The following is a 21599-nucleotide window of genomic DNA, read 5'->3' as shown; positions in this document are numbered from 1 at the left end:
ATAAAGGCCGTCTATGTCACTTAACGTCTGTGGTTTCTGTTCATCAGCCACTTACCTGGAAGGATTTACGAGTTGTTACGCTACTTGGTTCACAAAACAGCTTTTTTTTCTTACAAAGTGAACAGCTTGTTAACAAACCGAGCCTTTTTGTTGCCACAAACACTCAATATATTTGTAATAAGTGTCACAAATATCGTAAATGTTAAAAAAAACAGGAAGATCTGACAATGTGAAATCAGAATTTGTTCTCATAAAAATTAGTTCAATTAAAAATAACTCATTTTTATGAGTTATTATTATTTGAAACACTAAGAGAACCAGAGAAATGACCTTCCCAGTGGCTGGCTGAACATAAAAAAGTCTTCCTGATCGTGAATACACCACGACATGTTGGGAGGTTGAACAAACAAAAACAACTTTTGGAGTAGAAACTTTAACTGAAGAAAGAAAAGTCTGTTAGCTAATTTCCAGTATCAGTAGCTGCATTTAAAATTGATCATAAAATTGCACAAAATGGAATTAGGAAAATAAATTCAATTAATGGCAGAGCAATTTAAAAACAAATCACGTTTTTTGATTGAATAAATTTAGCTGGCGACGTCTCCGATGAGCGCTAGCTTTGTTTCGACTCCAATCTGCTTTCAAAAATGACGAAGCGTAAACCTTAAACTTTTATTTTTAATATAAAATGTATCAAACACAAAATGCTCATGTCTTATTAACCACAATTTTGGTAATTTTAACATCAAAGTAATGAGGAGCTCAAATTTCCACCTTATTCTTATACTTTGCTAAATATGCTTTTTTTAAATAAGAAGTTAATATCCAGCTGTTTTTGCAGAAAATTGATTAAATATTTTCTTGACGTAGAAAACAGGTAACACTCAAGAAATGTCAGAAATGGAATAAATCTTAATTATGAAAACATGAAACCTTTTTTTATCCTTCTAATCTACGAATATTTTCAGTTGCCTCTCCTACAACATTTCAATGTCTTTGTTTATTTTATTAAAACTGTGTAGTTTACTGTTGGAAAATAATGTACTTCCTACAGTTTCCTGCTTTGCCTTCATTATTTCTTTTTCTATTCACAAATGCACAATCAGATGCAACTTGAGTGCGTATTTGTTATCCTAAAAATACAACTATTTATTAATAAGAGAACCAGAATAACAGACCAAATACGTGAGGCTAGCCTTGCCCTTCTCTCCGAGATGCCGGGATCCATTTCACTTAAACAAATGAGGGCTTATCGGCCATCAGCGCCAGCTTTGGGGCAAGTTTACATGTGCGCTTACTGAATAAAAGCCTCTCAGGCACAGTACAGACATATCACTCTGCTCTAAACCTGGAGTTCTTGTAGCGCCAGGTTAGCTGGCATTTTAAATGTATCCCAGCTAAAGCCAGACTATCCGGCCTGGAGGACAGAAGTAATGAGACATGACACTGCCTGGGGGAGAGAAAAGGAGGCCTAACAGATATAGGTAATCCCTCTCACCAAGCTAACACCTCCCACCCCTGCTGTCCCAGGAACCCAGCAGGAAGCAGAGCTACAGACACACACACAATGAAAACAGAGTGATCGATAAAAGTCATCATGATTCCATCCGTATCAATGTCTTTCAACAGGTGTAAGTTCAGATGACACATATGCTGTAACCATTTGCTCTCACACACTGAGTTTTAGCTTCCACTGAAGTTATCACAGTTCTTCAGGAACAGACGACGGCGGCCATGATACCAGAGTCACCATGTCTGCAAAACACAACTGGGCGAAAGCCTAACATTTCTCTAATGGAGTCGCAGTTTTGTTTTTTCTTTAGAAGCGCTGCAAGAAAAAGAACAAAACAAATGTTATATTCTTATTTTTATACCTGTAACGTTAGAGTAACTCGGCAGGAGCAGCTCTGTCGATTTCAGCACGCAGGCCTTTGCAGCCGTTGTTAGGAGATTAGCTCGGATTTATATGACAGATTAAACTTGGGTTGAGCTGTCGCAAAAGGATCACACAATACGACTTGATTCAAAATCAATATAAGCCACGAGTGAGGGTGATAGTATTTGTTTTCACTAAGTTTGTAACCCTTATGCGAGTATGGCGTCAGTTTTTGTGAAATGTTCACTTGGGCTCAAGAAAACTCTGTCGAAAGCTAAAGACAGGAATACAGAGCAGTGAAAAGCTGTTTAGCTCTTAAAAACTTCTTCTGTTTTAGCTTTTCTACGTCAAATGATTCAGATAATCAAAGTGCTTTCAAATGATAATTTATTTAAGGGACTAAAGTGATTCAGCCCAACAGTGTCCAGAGTGAAAAAGTAATTATCCTCTACACTTACTCTACTGTTAAACTCTTGGCAGAAACAACTTTAAAACCACTATGGACTAATTTTAGCTCACTCTGATTAGAAGAATTGTGTAAATTAGCTGAGCTGGACGGTTTTCCTGCATGAATGAGCCTCTCTGTCAGATCTAATAGTTGGATTTCAACTGGCCACTCCAAAAATGTTCATCTTACGGACTTCTTGGTGAGCTTTGGATCAGAACCAAAGTTTTTATGAACAGGACACTTTGTAGAATTGAACTGTAGCACTCACAGGATGTCCAATTCCTGATCCCAGATCATCACACCACCACCACCATTTTTAACTGTAGGTACGATGTTGTTTTTCTGAAATGCTGATTGTTGTACGCCAGATGTGAAGACACACACCTTCCAGAGACTTTTATTTCCACAGAATATTCTCAAAAGTTTTGGTGATCGTCAAGGTTTGTTTTGGTCAATTTGGTAAACGCCTTTGCGACGCTTTGGTTGGTGCTGGTTTTAGCTTTGGTCTCTACCATGGAAACCATTTTGCCCAGTCTCTTTCTTGCTGAACCATGAAATATGAATTTAACAGGATGAATTGAATCAAGTAAATTTGGAGATCGGCCACTCCTGAACGATTCTCCAGCGATCCACATTTTCTTCATTTGTGGATAATGATTCTGACTGTTGTTCTGGAGAGAGTCAAAGTCTTACAAATGGTTTTCTTACTGTTCCTAGATTGATACATGTCAATTACATCTGTTCTCATTTGTTCTTGAGTTTATTTAGATTGGAGTACAGAGAGCTTTTAGCCTGTTTTATGTTGTGAGACATAGGTAAAGGTAAATAATCACGGTTCACACATGGTTTCACAAGGGGGTAATTACTTTTTTTCACACAATTCTTTTTTAAAGCATTTTATTAATTTGAAAACTGCTTTTCATATTTATTTGGGTTTGACATTAACATTAGATCGATGATCTGAAACATTTAAGTGTCACAGAAAAGCAAAAGTAGGAGGTGAATACTTTCATTTGTACTTTTTCACAGCACTGCGTAATTTAAAACATTAGGTGGATCACTTAGGACGATTTGCTATGAAAAGCTAAAATCACTGAGAAGCTTCTAAATCTACAACTGTGACCTCTGAGATAACTAAATCCAAATATCACATTTTTTTATTTTTTTATAATGTTAGACAATTTAAAGTTAAATCCAGCATCAATAGTTGTTGGTGTGTGACCCATTGGAGCGCATCTCTGCCACTCTGTCCTCCTTCAACTTTTAAAAGACAGAAGCACAGAACAGCTGAGTGGTCGTCTCCTCGGGGCCGTGTGTGTTTCAGTGGAGTGTTTGGAGAAGCTGGACTGGGAAATCCAGAGATCAGGGGAGGTAAGACACCAAAGCAGGAATTAATGAGCATTATGGTATTAGGCAAAAATAAGACCCAGATTAAATCCCTGTGGATCTCTTAACAATTCCAGTAACACCTGTCAGATGATAAAGCAACAGACTATCTGAATATTAAACAAGTTGTCCTGATTAACAGGGTAATAGAAATATCTGTAGCAATGACAATGTTTTATTAATACGGTTTATAAATATTTAGTAGAAGTTCAGAGACTTTCTGCTTGTTAAAATAAAATTTAGCTTAATTGAAAGGTAATGAATGAAAAAGCACAAGTACATTAAAATTCAGATACTTGTAAATCTGAAAATAACTTCAATAAATCTTCAATGATGTCAGTAAAAATATGCTTTTGTCACAGAACACTTAATAGATTGCAGATTAATAATAATAATAATAATAATAATAATAATAATAATAATAATAAAGCTCTCGTTTTCTGGTGGTTCTCAATGAATCAGTGCCTGAACATGATCCATACTGTCATTAAAGATTCTTTAAAAACACAAAAAACCTGCAGTGCAGTGTATTCAAGCAGAAATAAATATATTTTTTCTGAGAGTTAGAGGTTGATGCAAACATCTGCACCATTACGGCATCACTCCCTGATTTTCTATTGAAATCCAGCTGAATAAATGGAAAACATCACAACGCTGACGTTGACTACTGTGATGCTGCTGAGGATTGTGAAAAAACCTACATTTTCCTTAATACTACCAATGTTTTTATACATTAAAAGTAAACGTGGTGAGTATTTTTCCTGTTTGTTCTGTGTTTTTGAAATAAGAAAAAGACTCGTAAGCTTTGGAAGCAGCAGATCCACAAACCCAGAAGACACCCGGTCCTGAGCAGGCAGTGATTTGCTGTTCTATTTTTTAAAGGCTTAAACTGGAGCTTGCCAGATAACTGTGAGCTTGTGGTTAAGCCGATCCTTCAAACAGTGAACATGATACCGTCTGGAGGGTGAACTATAACACCGACGCAAACACACTCTGACTCGCATATCAAAGGCTTTTGTTTCAGAAATCAAAATGAAGAGAAACAAAAACTACTGTAGAGAATTATATTTAGTTATTTATCAGATTGTAAATGAATTCATGAGAAGTGATTCTTTCCTTCAACGTTAGAGAAAATATCAGACTTTAAAGACCACAGAAAGATGAACTTATACAGTCAGTTTCCTTCTTATTAATGCCAATGTACACATAGTGAGTAAAATATTAATTTGTAGGGATGTTTCTTAGTTATTTTAGCACATAAAATGAACAGAAGCTTGCTGTACTTAATGCCAAAAGAAAGAGTTAATCTCTGTGTTTTCCAGCCTTCACTCAGGAATAAACTCCAGCACCAACTCCTGATAAATCTGAAGCATTTCCAGCCATAAACTCAGTCATTCACAGCGCTTACACTGTGAAACTAAGTTATAATCACTTGAAAATCAGAGGGAGTTTTTAACATTCATAAAGATTCACTAAACAAAACTGAGTCAAAAGTGTCCCTTTGAGGAATTAGGCACAAAAGATTAACACAAAATTAGCTAATTTTGTCATTGATCTGTCGGGTTTGTGGTTGTTTAAAATGTGCCTCAGAACGTTAAACTGTTCAAACCCCTAAAATATGACTTTGAATTGAAGACATATTTTCTCTTTTATCAGAGACTGTAATAAAGAAATGCAATTTAATTAAAATATATTAAAGTTTTAAGTTACAGTAAATATTATGCAAACAATTTTAACCTGATATGACTGAATTACAATGTTTAAAATTCAAAGGGCTTATTAAGACTCTCCCTTTACAAAACTAAACCTCCAAACCATTTACTGTGGAACATTGTTCTGGTAAAAACTATCCAAAAACACTGGGACAGTGCTGGACACAGTTCCCTGGTTGGAACAGGCTTTTGTTCTGGAAACACATTTTAACCTTGGGAGTCGTTTTCTGAGTCCTCCTGGCCTGAGCGGTACAGCAAACCGCATTGTGGAGACGAGGGAAGGGGAGGATGCAGGGGGATAGACCTGTCTGAGAGGATGCTCCCATTGAGTTGTAAATGAGCTTGTAATTAGCTCTTACACATTAGCCATGAGGGAATTAAGAGTGTGTGTGTGTGTGTGTGTGTGCGTGTGTGTGTGTAAATGTCACTGTGGGTTTTGTAACCCCTTTTCCTTCACATAGGGGTAACGATGATAAGCAGATAATACTAATTACTTCTCCTCCCCAATTGCTTGTTAATTGTGCTTGGTGTGGATTTATACCCCCAGTTCCTGCGTGGCACACCACAGTGCATGACCCCTGCTTTGTCTGCTGACAAAATCAACAAGTGCTGTTTTTTAAGAGAGAATATTATGCCAAGTAGGGATACATCCAAATCATTCAAGTATAATTAGCTGATTTTGTCGTTTATGTGAAAAAAAGTTTTTTTTTCCTCATGCCAAAAAGATTTTATTTTTTCTATGAATAATCTGAGAGGTCTCAAGTTAAGACTAAACTGGATTTCTGTATATTCAGAAAGAAAATTATTATCAAATACTGTTAATCTGCTGTAGATAGTAGAACTGAGGGTTAGATTATCTATACTCCCACATGATGCTAAGCTAAGGTTTTGGCTAATAGTTTCCAGAAAAATACATTGGTGGTGGAAAACTGATGTTTCATACCTGTGTGTCTTATTATATACAACAAAAACTATGGGTAAAATGTCACTAGTTACAAGGTGCATGAAGATTTAATTGAAAACTGGATTATTTGCAAAGTTACAGGTTATGAATGACAAAACTTGGAGTTTGGTGCCATTTTAACTATATCACACTGTAATGCATATTGTAAACAGTCAACATCAAAACATACACAGGAACACATAAAAGACCGATGATTTAATCAGGTTGGAAGTATTCAACGTGTGTCCACATTGTGAAAAAATTGTTTATGCTGAAAATCAAAACGGTTTTATATGTGATGTGTATTTGCTATCTAATTATAGCATTAAAGTATAATCAAGCTTTTCGTCTCACCCTTTGCCCCCCTGCCCTTCTACAAACACATCATCTGTTCATCAACCATCTTATTATTCGTCTTATTCTAACGGCTTGAGTGTGCTTAAGCAGATTTTGATTCAGTCTGCTCTTAAAAATGTTAAACAGATTGGGAGGTGGGGCGCTGGGGGGTGGACTCCTTCTAATGAAGGTAAATGTTTGTCTATGCGAGTCTGCGTGGCGGTGGAGGTGCAAAGTGTCTAAAACTTGGAGGAGTTAGATTAAATGGCAGCATGATCTTCACTGAGCTCATTTCTCCTCTTCTGTGCCAAACAGTGTTACTGACACGCACACACATGTGACACAGCTTGTCCCCTTCGTTTTGTTAACCCACCGCCCCACTGGTGAATTTAATCTAGACTTAGGATCCAACAGGCATCAATTGACTCCCAACTGTTTGTACAATAACCCTGCAGGTTTTTACGCCTCCCACTTGAAATGCTGCGAGGCGTCTGTAAAATAACTGATTTCTGATGTTTCACAAAGTTTTGTTATTCATTCTTTCAACTTGTTCTGCCTTTTCACTTTATTCAATTTAGAAAATGGTTTTATCCATCTTCCAATATTTTGTTTTCTCACTTTTATGCTTAGTAAAAATCTCATTCGGCTTCTGCTCACTTTTTGTCTGGAAATAAAATGTTTCTTTCAGAAACTAATTATAATTTGTCATCAACACAATCAACTGCATTTATAAAACAATAACAAAGCTCTTGGTCTCTTCTTCAGCAGCCAGCAGGATCATATTTTGTAGTTTAAGAACACTGAAGGCATTTAAACTAAACTCATAAACTAGTTTAATTAGAGTTGAGTGGCTCCAATCTCAAATCTCAAGCAGATTTGAGATTGGAGCCACTATAAGATGGCAGATCTCCATTAATATTGGGCCCGCTCTGACTAGCAGTTAGCATTAGCCTCCATAGAAACTAATCAGAGTTTACCAAGATGAAAACTTTACCCATTACAGGCAAGACAGCAGTTGTTCACAACTTTCCCCACAGACGCTAACATTGAGTTTAATAAACTATTTTGCAAAACCTATCGGGTCACTATGACATACCAACTAATAATAACCTATTTTTGATAATAAAATACTTTAACAAGATGTTTAACAGCTTTAGCTCTTCTAAACTAGCTTTCTACAAGGTTCAGAAGTCTGTTTATGTAAATTGTTTATAATTTTTTTCAGGGCAGCAATTATGAAGTCAGACAATCATGTTTGATGCTCTAATTTATCCCAAAGATGCTTTATAGACTTAGGTTGGGTCTCTGTGAGGACCAAGCATCTTCTTCCACATTTTCTTCAACACTTGATGCAATAAAGGATGAACATAAAAACTACCTTTGGAATTCGGCTAATGTAAAAAACCCCCACAATTTCACAATTGCTGTGTTTCTAATCCCAGATGAATAAGTTTGTTCACGTGATGTCACTAAAAAAACATGCTGCCGCATCATCCTCCTACCACTTCCTGTCGATTTCTTCATCTTTTTCCGCCAGTAGTAACATCTGGTTGTTGATGACATGACTTGTGAGATGCAAAGAAAGTGTCTCTGTTGCAGTTTTACCACCGAAAAAAATCACTTCATCCTAAAATATCTTACCAAAATTTTTTACATTTTTCAAAATTGACACAAATAACGGTATTTATTTTTGTAATTCCAGTTTGAGTAATTTCAAGGTGAACGGAAATGCAGCTATTCTCTAACCAGTTTATTTGATCTTATATGCATGTATTGCTCTAACATAGGACTTCACAAAATGTCCCCATTTACATTTAAAATGATTTCTGAGTGACAACTTGAAGTAGTTGATGTACAATGTGAAATCAAGCCAGGGTTTCAGTTGCTTATTGATCTATTGTTTTCCAGCCTCATAATACCTGAATTCTCGACAGATTTCTACGTTTTTTTGTTTTTTACTTCGTTTTAAACCAGACAAACCTTCACCTGACTGCAACCTTTGCTCAAATCCTTAATCACTCTGGAAATAATCAATATCTGGCTTCAGGGTTACCTGTTGCAAATAAACGTCACCTCCACACTGATGTTGTTGGGAGCACATTTGTTTCCCTTTAGGCTACTTTGGGTAAATGAAGTGTAACATGTTTGCGCATTAGCCAACAGATGCTTACAGGATCTGTTGACTGATTAATAGGAAAATTGTCCTTAGACTGATTAATGAGCTACTGAGATAAGAAGGACTGAACCAGTTTGCAGATTAATAACATGGTGTCCTGACTTGCTCTGTATGGACGTCCAGGGGTGTTCCCAGTTTGAACTGGTGTGAGGAGAGGTCACCGGGGATAGAATATCTGTAACCCATGTCTGCTTTAATTACATGGGTATTAGCTGGTGGGGGTGAGGGGGTTCTATCCCAACATTTACCCTTGGGCAAATGTCAAGAAAACATACTTAGTCAATTATGCAAAAATATTATTTAAGAGGATTCTTTTAAGTTCTCAATTTTCTAAGAAATCAGCTGCCTCTAAACTTTCTGCCTCTTGTTCTTTTTAGTGTTTATTTCCTTTTTCTTCACACATTTTCTTCTCTCCATCATCTGCTCCTGAGATGGACATCTATCTCCTAAAGATCAGACCTTTTAAATAATCTTTCCTCACTTGTTTGCTCACTGCAGTCATCCTGGCAATCGGTGTATCCTCAGGCTAAGCCAAACAAGCTGATCAGCCAGGCACCTCTGTACACACTACCCCCCACTAAGAGGCTAATGGCCAGGACGTATAATCCTTCTCAAAACAACCACAGAGATGCTAATTGTATCTAGCTATAAATACTAGCAACTGCTTGTCCTCTTTCTTCATTTGTCTCTGCTCTTGCCTGTAATGGTGGAGCCAACAGCGTCTTCCCAGAAGTACCCACACCTAAATACCAGGAGAGGCTGCTGAAGTTGTGGCGAAACCTTTCCAACAGGTCTACGGAGATTCAACACACGGATATACCGTCCCATGTGGGTGGTGAACATATCTCAGCCGAGCTACCGTGAAGCGACGAGGTGAGATGTTCCCACTGCCGATGTTCACGCCTGACCAGGTCGCCCGGGTGTGCGAGAACCTGGAGGAGACCGGGGATATCGAGCGCCTGGGTCGGTTCCTCTGGTCGCTGCCTGCCGCCGTGCCCGGCTCTGCGGGGGAGGCGCTCAATCGGCACGAGTCTGTGATGCGAGCGAGAGCTCTGGTCGCCTTCCACACCGGGAACTTCGAGGCACTTTATCAGATCCTCCAGAGCCACAGGTTTACCCGCGAGTCACATGCCAAGCTGCAAGACCTCTGGCTGGATGCGCACTACAGAGAGGCGGAAAGGCTGAGGGGGCGGCCGCTGGGCCCGGTGGAGAAGTATCGGATCAGGAAGAAGTTTCCATTGCCCCGCACCATTTGGGATGGCGAGCAAAAGACGCACTGCTTTAAGGTAAGAACTTACACTGACGTTGTAAACTTGTATTTTATACTTACGATAAAGATGTTCAATTCATCAATTAGAAGAAAACAATGGGCACGTAGAGAGCACAAACATAAAGTGGATATTTTAAAAACACCAGTCCAGATAATTTTTTCTCTGACTTTGAGATCAAACAGGCTTGACTTTGAGCTCTTAAGATGATCGTCCTTATCCTTCGGCCTGCGCGTCTAAATGACTCCAGGCTGTTGCACAAGTATGCTCCATCTCAGTGGCTCTCTAAGCTGTAGCTGCAAATCAACCATCAACTGTGAGGTCTTGTAAATCCTTCTTGGAAATACTGCTAAATATCAAGAATCAAATTGGTAACATAGCCACTATGTTATAGATGTTACAACAAATAAAAACAATACTGACAAACAGAGAAAAAATATATTTTAGTTGTTTCTGTGGTAATTTTAACTATTTGTTTGACTTACTAGCAATGATCTCACCTTCTAGCAATGGCTGTGGTTATTTTGTGTGGCGGAAAAACAAAAGTTACTTTATCTAACATCTTCATATTTTAAAGTACTTTATATAACGTCAAATTAACTGAGAAGCCAAGCTTTTATCATTGCTTTTTGTGCGTTAAATTTGTCTTTGACATATAAAAAAAGCTATATAGTGGAATTTATTTTAATATGTTGGAAAAACGAAATAAATCTCATTCATCTTTATTCCATAAAGAAATTCAACTTTTAAGATTGCAGTTTTGGTCACGATTGCATTCTTCTGTACAAAATGTCTTCTTAAAACATTTTCTGTCACTAGAATATTTTTCACATTTCCTAAAATATTCTAAATAATTCTAGATATAATATAAAATTAAAATATTCTTTTAAACTACTAAAGCCTTTGGGTATATTTTATGCCTATTATAAAAAATATCAGATGAATATAAATTGCTTCAACAGCATGTTAGAGGAAAGAGCGTGAACTTTGCCTCCATATTTGTGTGCGTGCGCTCCCTCTTGTGGCCAGTGGAAGTATTGCTCATAATCGTATAATCTTTAATCCAAACCTCTGTGGGGATGACCAGTCTGTCATCTTACTAAGCCCCTTAGCATGATCCAATTTAGTAGATATACATGGTCATGTATACGTCAACTGTAAACAGTGTTTATCTGTTTATAAATCCAGTCTGATCTGTTCAACGACCGCATCATACAAGAGGGACAAGCCAGTTTCATTAGAGACTAAAGATGAAATATCTCCCATTTTTCTCCAGGAACGGACTCGGAGCTTGTTGAGAGAATGGTATCTCCAAGATCCCTACCCCAACCCGTCCAGGAAACGCCACCTGGCCCAGGCCACAGGTCTCACACCTACACAAGTCGGTAACTGGTTCAAGAACCGCCGCCAAAGAGACCGCGCCGCATCGGCAAAAAACAGGCAGGTTCCCACATCGTTTTAAAGAGAGGAATGATAGAGTTGAAATTTCCTAAATACTGAATTTCGTGGGGGAGGTGGGCATTTCCATTTAAACTGAGGAGAGGTACTATAACTAATTTCTGTCCCCCACCTCAGGCTTCAACAGGATCCGTCTGTCCTGCCGTCGGAGGGCTCCCCTGACGGCGCCCTGCAAGAGCGGCACCCCCACCCCCACCTGCTGCCTACTTCCCCTCGCCACCTCGGCAGCCCAGAGGCAAGCGACTGCAGCACAGAGACTGAGCGCAGAGGGACAGGGGCGTCTACACCAGAGATCTCCGTCAGCAGCGACGGCGAGTTTGAGTCTTGAGATGATAAAAAAATGTTTTCTTTTCTTTTTACACGGGTACAAAAACGCAACATTATAGACGGTGGACATGCTACAGCTGCTTAATCAGAGAAGAAAAGCGGCGGGGAACTTCTGCCTCTGAACAGACTTTGTTCAAGGAATTATGCACTTAAAAACAGCACTGAAAAGGGTGCTGGTCATTTCGCCCCTTTGCTATGTCGTACTTTTTCAGTTTTGGTCTTTTTCTGGCAGATAAACAAGGCGTCTTCCACAGGACGCTTCGTGCCGATGGAATTCATTTATACTGGTCCCGGGGACGAAATGATTAAAAGAAATGTACTACAATTTACTTACAGGTGAATATATGGAAATGTGGTTATGTGACACTGTCGATATGATTTACCAGCAGAAGTTTGTTCACATTTATTTTGGTTTGAGGCGAGGTGATAATTCAGCTGCTTTTTTTAAGAGTCAAAAAGACCAAATGGCACTGGGAACAAAGTATTAATTTTTACATTTTTAAAATGAATACCCATTTAGATGATAGATTATTACCAAGTGGAATAAACAGATAAGCAATGGTTTTCTACAATAGATTGTTTACATGTAAGCTGGCAAAGGGGCAAACTGAACCTGGAACTCAACAAAACCCATAAGCTTGGTTGTTGTTGATGTGTAGAATGATAATCAACTACTGGCTAACAGTATGTTTAAGTCTCGGGTTCAGATTTTAGAGCTAATCCTAATGTCCGTTAGCTCATGTGAATATTAGTACTGTCGTGTTTTTTCTACTGTTTCAAATTTATCTGTAAATATAAATGATCCTGTAATAGTTTAAAGGGAAGCTGCATGCATTTGTGTGGAAATTGTGAAAAAAAAAACAAAAAAAACTATAAGAACAATATAGGTGAATACATACAGCTATTGCCTGTATGTATTCACATACAGGCAATAGCTGTATGTGAATATGTCACCATGGACAATAATGAATTAATACTTATGTGCCCTTACAGATTTAAAGTAGTGTAAAACCATATATTGTCAGTGGTACACTAATGTTTATGTGCGTCTCATTGTTGTCTTCTACAACATTGGTTAAAATGTGCGCGCAAACATCGTCATTACGAACTACTTTGACTCTTTTCACTGCCTTAAATGGAGCTAAGGGCATTCCTATAACAGGTTGTGAGTCTATGCAAACCGTCTGTGACTACAACACACCTGCTAGAGCACAAACTATTTCAACTACAGCCATTTTAACTGTTCACCTTTCCTGCTGTCCCTCAATGGAAGATGCTGTCAGAGGTTACCAAGCTGCTTCGAGTTCAAAGTTTGGGCTACACTCACTGGTTCCTATCTCCATGTGCCTAATGCATTTCAGAGCAGTAAAAGCTAATCAAATGTGTCTTCATTAACACTCTGCTGTATGACATAACTTTCTTACAACTATCATTTCTCACAACGTTTCTGTAATTCAGTGAAAATGTGAATTTTGTAAATGTTTTGTGCGAATAAGTAAAACTATTTTTATCCAACGTGGTCATGAGTTTTTGTACACAAAAAATTACAAGAATAACCAACAATGCAACATCATTCTGGATCTAAATACATTTTAGCAAAGATTATTTTAATGAAATTTGTGGAAGTTAAGAAATGCAACCTGGAAAAAAAATATATATGTATAATTTTTTTTCTTCTGTTTTTTTACATGGACATCAAAAGAATATTGTTTTATTGTTATGAGGCAGACTATTCTAAGTTTTTAAATATATTTTGTGAATTTAAGTCACAACTCTTATGTTTTTAGGAAGTTTTTAATGTAAATGATCACAAATTGCTTTTTTATGTGAAAACCTTTCTTGGATATACAACTCTTAAAAGTTTTAACTTTGCTCATAAAATCTGTGGTAATGTTTTTGACAGCACAACTAATAAATACAAAAAAAATTAAACTGGCATAATATAAAAAATGTAAATTTAACCTGATTTTGAAATGTGTGTTGTATTATTTCAACTAAATATGGGTAAGTTTGTTCAATAACATCAATTTCTCTTTTTGCATCAATAAAGTATTTTTGATCTGAACTGAATTAAATTTGAATCAGAATTCAAAATAATTTGAATTCTGATTCAGATTATTTGTTTTGCAAATTTTAAATGACTATACTAAGAATTGTTTCAATAAAAGTAAAATAACTTCCAATAAATTTGTCTAAAAATATAAAGCATAACAAAAACAACTTAGCTTAAGCTTTGAGACACCACGAGTAAATTTAAAAAAACGACACTGTTGTTGTAGTTGGTGTTAATACTACAAAATAGCAGCTGTAAGCTATTTTGTACGAACATGTTTTTATGACCATTACAACTCCATCGAACAGCGGACGAAAAAAAGTTCTTACCTGTTTCTGACGACATTTTTTATAACATTTTAGCAATATTTCTGATTCTTTTGAAACCGCAGCAGTCCCAAAGATGGCGCCCGGTTTCTTTCCCAGAACCACTACGGTCAAAAGACGAAAAAACAGTTACCATTTTGGAAAAAACAGGCTTACCGAACTTAGCAAAAAATAATGAATAATTAATAAAAATGCGGTGTTGAATTTGTTACCATGAAGTTGAAAACGAGCTGTCCGTTTGTTGGATCAGTACGGTAACGTCACAAATCCGCCATTACTACAAAGTTTAATTGCAAGGCTGCAATTTTCAGCCTTAATAAGACGCACTACTGCATCTCACCGCCAGAGGGCTGTATAATAACCTTATTTGTGTTCATCTCAGTTCTAGTATCGTTTGTTTGGCATCTTTATGAGGATGAGGCGAGTTCCAATTTTTGTCTCTAAATATGTAAACGGATGTGTAAAGTACACTATCACAATATTTCATAAATAATAAAATAATGATAAAAGCAAATTATTTAACTCATGTATTGATTTATATTTTGTTGCACCTCCTCTGGATTTCATGATAAACTAGAAGTTTAATTCTGGGTCAAATATTATTGTATTATTTAGTTCCATCATTGTCATTCTCCCAAAGCAGCAGATAAATTAGTACTGCAAAGATGAGCCTTTTCTTTCACAATTCTTTTGTTTTATTATTTTCAGCTATGATCAGACTGTTTTCAGGTCACATCTGTCTTTCCTGTATAAAGGTTTTAACATTTTCTGATGATTGGACTGATAAAGTGTCAACAATTCCAATGTCCACATGCTGGTTTACTGTAGAGGTAATAACAGAAGGTTGTATAGCCAAATATCGTAGCTTATGTTCAGATTCAATATCAAAGTTGTGGAGGATCAACAAACCTGCATAAATGGTAAATAGTAATCTCTGCAGAGTGCACCACAAAATGCTGAACTGATCCAAAAGGTCATTTGTGGAAGTTCTGCTTTCATAAACGAGACAAAACCTTTCCTGCTTCAATAAAAAAAAAAATTAAAAACTCCACCCCTCCTCATCCTCCTTCGCCATAAAACGGGTGTTTTTACTTTGTGTAACCCCACCCACGCTTCAAGAGCAGACTTCTGCCTACCTGTCAGTTGTGATCCCAGTTTAACTCATGCATGTTTACCTTCACTATTAAGCTTAATCAGGCTCTCGTCGGACAGGTGGGAGTATCTTGAACCGTTAGCGAAGGCATGGACAGCCAAGGGAGGAAGGTGGTGGTTTGTGACAATGGGACGGGGGTGAGTAAGTGCTTCAAACTCTTTCACACAGTAATCATCATAACATCACAGGTTGTTTTTTTCTTTTTCTTTTTTGGCATGATGTTTTATGTAGCCTTCATCTTTCCAAGTCATCCCAACGTTGGTGATACTGTCATCCAAATCAGGTGTGCTGCATCTCTAACAGCGTTTTGATTTCTGGGTTTCCAGTCAAACAGATGCAGAAATCCTGCAGGGTGTGTAACTCGGCGCTTACTGCAGCCTCGTTGCATGAGTCTGGACTTGTCACTCCTGCTTTTACAAACATCCATAAATGGTTGTGGTGGTTTGAAGGGAGCATGCAATTGGATGAAAAACAGGGAGAAGTATGAGGTGTTAAGATGTTCAAAGAGGCACCTTGATGTAACATTATAGGATTTACATGTTTATTTCTAAGAACACTGGCAAATAAAATTCATACCAACCTGTTGACCTACATTTCTTTCTTATTTATTGATTTTATTGATTTATTTTTTAGAGGAATGTGTTACGTTGCTTCAGGCTAAGGAATGTGTGTTTGACCGAACAGACATGTTGAGACAGTAAAGTGAGAGGTTTCATCTTGATAGACTCTGTGGTTGATTTCATAGCATTTAAACACTCTGCGACTATTTATTTAAATGTCAACATGCAGATACTTTTCCAACCTTGTGAGTAAAAAAAATCAATCTGAGTTCTGTATACTCCCAACACAAAGTCTCAGTTTCGGCTGACGAGCAGAAATGTGAGCTTTATTTGCACACACACCCGAAATGTACTTCATGTTTCTTTCTCCACTTCCCCCGCACAGTTTGTCAAGTGTGGCTTTGCTGGGTCCAACTTCCCCAAGCACATTTTCCCAGCCATGGTGGGACGGCCAATCATACGGTCGAACACCAAAGTGGGCAACATTGAGATCAAGGTGAGCCTAATTAAATAAAAATAAAAAGATGACATAATGTTTAAAAAATAAAAAAGCTTTTTCATATTTAATCCCTTTTATTCTGAAAACCATTAATAACTCTGATCATAATGTGACAAAATGTAATAAATAAAAATACATTTTTGCACAATTACACATAAATAGAGAGGCACTAATTTAATTTAATCAATTTCCTGACCCTTTGCTAATCCAGCTCTGAAGTATTTGATGGTTGCAACAACGCACACAGTTCATTTTATACACCAAGGTAACCTGTGACTGTGCAAATCATTAAAGCCTTTAAGCATCCTGATCCTGTCGGGACTGCAAAGGAGGTAAATAGATCAAACTGAAGGGCAGATTACATGTTTATTTGATGCGTCTTCTAGTTTTACACATTAAATTATATTTTGTGGATGTGAAATTATTCACTAAAGGAAAATTGGAATCTATGTTAAATGATCTTATCTTCTAATATATCATTAAAATTGAAAGAAAATTAAACTTTTACATGTTTTGCAAGGAATACAGGCATCCCTTTACACTAGACAAAAGACATTTCGAGTCTTACTGTCATGACCTCTGACCTCTGTGACCAGGACCTGATGGTTGGGGATGAAGCCAGCGAGTGCCGCTCCATGCTGGAGGTGTCCTACCCCATGGAGAACGGCATGGTGCGATGCTGGGAGGACATGCTGCACCTGTGGGACTACACCTTCGGCCCAGAGTGTCTCAGCATCAGCCCATCAGAATGCAAGGTGTGGTGACCACACAGAGAGGGCTGGTTATGGGTTTCACAGGACTTCTTTAAGCATAGTTAACGTTATTTGTTGTTTTGAAGATCCTGCTGACTGAGCCACCCATGAATCCCACCAAGAACCGAGAGAAAATCGCTGAGGTCATGTTTGAAAAGTACCAGTTTCATGGGATCTACGTGGCGATTCAGGCCGTGCTCACACTCTACGCCCAGGGTACGTTGACATCAAGTTCCCGCTTTTAAGGCTGCATTATAAATTAATATCACCTGAATACTTTATGTCTATCACCCACCAATGGACATATTTTCAGGATTTGACGAATTGTGTTTGTTCAGGTTTGCTTACCGGGGTGGTTATAGACTCGGGAGACGGCGTCACCCACGTCTGTCCAGTTTACGAGGGCTACTCTCTACCCCACCTCACGCGCAGGTTGGACATTGCAGGACGAGACATCACGCGCTACCTCATTAAGGTGAGACGATCAGAAAAATTTAATTCTTTCTATAGTACCATTAGTTTTGCTTTTACAAGTGATGTTTTATCCCTCCTTCAGCTCCTTCTGCTGCGTGGCTATGCCTTCAACCACACGGCTGACTTTGAGACGGTGCGGATGTTGAAGGAGAAGCTCTGCTACGTTGGATACAACATTGAACAAGAGCAGCGCCTGGCTCTGGAGACCACCTACCTGGTAGAGTCCTATACGGTACGTTTAGGAGCAACAGCCAAGAAGACATACTTTCAGGTTTTATGTTAATTGATAAAAGTTAGGGTTTCCCCAAGAAAACTTGCTGAACCCAGTGTTACGGGTACTATGGCAATCTATCAGCAGCCTGAGTTTAAAAATATGTATAGTTGACAGGGCATTTGAAAAATATCACTATGTAGCTACGTGGTATTGGAAGAGATTACGAAAAGTACACAAACACCATCTGTAAAGTCTTGGAAAAAAAGACAAACATAATTGAAGCACATACAATTTTTTTTGCATTTCACTGTAATTAATGTGGCCAGACATTTTTTGATCCTTTATCCAAGGCTTTTGACTTTATTCACTGTTTTTGTTAGCATGCTGGCTGGTAAAGACAGGCAATGGTTACTAAAAGACATCTGACACCTCAGCCTCCCTACCTGTTCACATACTGACAATACTGTGTTGCTACTGTGCTTCCAACCATTTCACCAAAGGGACTCTGTGATATCACTGTTACTAGCGTGTAAAAAAAACTTATAATAAATAAACATACTGTTTTAGTCTGGTGGGGGTGCAAGTAAAGCCTGGTGGCCCACCAGGCTTATAATGCGCTGGGGGAAACCCTGAACGTTTCCTAGCTGTTTAAGTTTTATTGGTCCGCGTGTTTGGTGCAGCTCCCCGATGGCCGGCAGATAAATGTAGGCGGAGAGCGATTTGGGGCTCCAGAAGCTCTTTTCCAGCCTCACCTCATCAACGTGGAAGGAGCCGGCGTGGCTGAGCTGCTCTTCAACACCATCCAGGCTGCAGACATTGACCTGAGGTCTGAGTCTCCCCTCCACAGCTGCCTTTGACAAACCAAAGAACTGATGCTGACACATTTACACTGTGCTTTGCTGGGCAGGGCTGACTTCTACAAGCACATTGTCCTGTCAGGAGGGACCACCATGTATCCGGGCCTTCCCTCCAGGCTGGAAAGAGAGATCAAGCAACTCTATCTGGAGAGGGTGCTTGATGGAGACACCGAGAAGCTATCAGTAAGAATCTGAAGGGTATTAAAGGCTGCAGAAAACTGGTGAACATCTGTGTTGGTTCTTGAATAATATAACAAGTACCCAATGGTACTGGTAGTCAATACTCATTTTCATTTAGGGGCCACATCACAATCAAGAATACTTAAAAAAAAACAAAAAAAAACAGACACCCTGTGTTTTCATGTCCATACCCTGACCCATACCTTTCTTCGCTTTACTTTGCCCCTCTGCAGAAATTCAAGATCCGAATCGAGGACCCGCCCAGGCGCAAGCACATGGTGTTCCTGGGCGGAGCTGTGCTGGCCAACATCATGAAAGACAAGGACTCCTTCTGGCTCAGCCTGGAGGAGTACAGGGAGAAGGGCCTGGGCGTGCTGAAAAAACTGGGAGGAGGAATCCGATGAAACAATCACAACATAAAAGACAGAGAGAAACCAACGTATGAACTAATGCTAATTTTGTTATTTCATCAAAAAGATTGCCCAATTATTGTCTCTTCCTCTTCTCTGTTCATAAAAACAATGAGTTTTATTCTAATGCTTCTGTTACCATAAACGCTGTAAAGCAAGCAATCAACTGGATTTTGTAAGTTTTATTATTAAACCAGACATTTTTGTTTTCTTGGTTTACACGGCATCATCTATATTTATTGGTCCCCCCCCCTTTTTTTTTTGGCCTATTTATAAATGTACAGACAAAAAGTTAAATATAAAAACAGGTATCTTCCTATAGAGGATAAAAATATAAATATAAATTCATATGGAAATGAACCAAACTGATTGACTCAGTTGGCTTTATTTTCCTGGGACCACTTACCCCATAAAAACAAATAACTGAGTCTGAATTGTGAATCACACATTGTGACTTGGGCTGCACAGTGGTGCAGTTGGTAGAGCTGTTGCCTTGCAGCAAGAAGGTTCTGGGTTCAATTCCTGGCCCTGGTCTTTCTGCATGGAGCTTGCATGTTCTCCCTGTGCATGTGTGGGTTTTCTCTGGGTACTCTGGTTTCACACAGTCACACTCTGGTGTGTCTGTAGTGACCTGTCCAGGGTGACCCTGCCTGGAATGTTAGCTGGAGATAGGCACCAGCAACACTCCTGACCCCACTAAGGGACAAGGGTGTAAAGAAGATGGAGGGATGGACATTTTGATTTGTTCTTTGGAAAAAACACATATTTTTAATAAAGTGGATGCCATAAGAGAAGATGACAAAAATGACTAAAATAAATAAATATTTATGAGCCAAACATTTCTAAGATGTTAGCAGTGATTAAGCTAACTTTGTTTGCCAAAGAGAAATCCAAGATGAGTGATTTAGATAAGAAACTAAAGTAGGTATGAGTTAATTTTAGCTTTTTTTCTTCAAAACATCTGCATACAGATATTTGTTTTGTCGCTTCAGCTTCAGCAGCTGGTGTTTTAATGAGATGCTATGAAACAAATTCTATAGGACAAGAAACACGTGATGATGTATTAAATTATTTAATGTCAATTCTGCAAAAGAAAAAGAACCCCTAAGGTTAGAGTAATAAAGGATGAGGTTAAAAGACTGATTGGATTTTGCTGCCACCTAGTGGTGATTGAGATTATTCAAGACAAAATCCTCCCTGGAAGCACATGGCGCTGGTACAGATATTGCAATCTTTATTGCGATACTGCATTACCTGACAAAATACAGTCGTGTGTGTGTTGCTTTTTTTTTACATTGAAAAAAATTGGTGAGCTCCCACAGTAAACACATGCTTCAAACACACACACGCACGCACACACACACACACACGCATACATACATAGATCAATCTTCACGTTGAATGAGAAAGCATGCAACAATGTTCACATCATAGCTCTCAAAAACAAACCTTCTCAGTCGGATTAAAAACTCCAGATATGTTGAAAATCTGCACTTTCATATCCACACAACAAACTGAACAATTTCAATTTTAGCTTTAAATTCACAATATGATAGATATATATATTTGAAAGTGACACTGAGTCAAACAGTCTGTTGGCGTTGATGACTTGCAGCAGGAGTCCCAGAAGCTGGTGTGACGAGGACATTTACATTCTTCCAGTCCTCATGAGGTCCTGATTTGTTTGTCAGAACACAACACTTCATCTTACACTTGGGCCAAGAGAAACAACACAACTCAGAGCAGATTTTTTTTTAAATGGAATGAATGCTGGAAAATATTATTTAATACATTCGCAAGTCAGTCAGTAAGTTGATCAATTTGTTGCAGATTGGGGTTTTTACTTTCCCTCCCTGATAAAATTTTGGCCCCAGCTACAACTTTTACCATTTTCTAACCCATTAACAAGGTTGTAATGTCAAGATTTCACCAGCAGGTGGCAATAATGTAATTATCAGAAAAATCAAAAGAAGGAGATCCTGAGCATGGCTAAAGAAGTGCTAGGCTAAAGATCTCTGTAAGACATGATAAATTTGTTCGGTTAATAAATTTAGAAAGAAAAATAACTGTTTACATTTCATACTTCACAAGACACTGAAGTGCAGAACTTTCCAGGAAGTCAAGTGTATTGACTACTGCAAACTTCTGACCAATAGTCACCAAAGTAGGAAACAAAATTCTGCCCAAACAA

At 38.2% G+C, this 21599-nt stretch overlaps 2 protein-coding genes across 2 annotated transcripts; both read left to right on the top strand.

Moving 5' to 3' along the window:
- The first annotated feature begins 9554 nt into the window (after positions 1–9554).
- Positions 9555–12242, top strand: six7 (SIX homeobox 7). The gene is made up of 3 exons (XM_014986718.2): positions 9555–10163; positions 11422–11585; positions 11721–12242. The coding sequence occupies exons 1-3, from the start codon at positions 9756–9758 to the stop codon at positions 11929–11931; spliced, it is 783 nt and encodes a 260-aa protein (XP_014842204.1). The 5' UTR covers positions 9555–9755; the 3' UTR covers positions 11932–12242.
- A 3157-nt stretch (positions 12243–15399) lies between these two features.
- On the top strand, positions 15400–19627 carry LOC106917606 (actin-related protein 2). The gene is made up of 9 exons (XM_014986715.2): positions 15400–15599; positions 16408–16518; positions 17118–17276; positions 17360–17489; positions 17612–17748; positions 17830–17979; positions 18642–18787; positions 18869–19001; positions 19232–19627. The coding sequence occupies exons 1-9, from the start codon at positions 15552–15554 to the stop codon at positions 19400–19402; spliced, it is 1185 nt and encodes a 394-aa protein (XP_014842201.2). The 5' UTR covers positions 15400–15551; the 3' UTR covers positions 19403–19627.
- Positions 19628–21599: the final 1972 nt, after the last annotated feature.

The sequence above is a fragment of the Poecilia mexicana genome, unplaced genomic scaffold, assembly GCF_051168715.1.
Source record: "Poecilia mexicana isolate PSO_F unplaced genomic scaffold, ASM5116871v1 scaffold_18, whole genome shotgun sequence".
Taxonomy (NCBI): Eukaryota; Metazoa; Chordata; class Actinopteri; order Cyprinodontiformes; family Poeciliidae; genus Poecilia; species Poecilia mexicana.
Note: the sequence above shows the minus strand (reverse complement) of the source record. Positions and strands in the feature narration are given on the sequence as shown.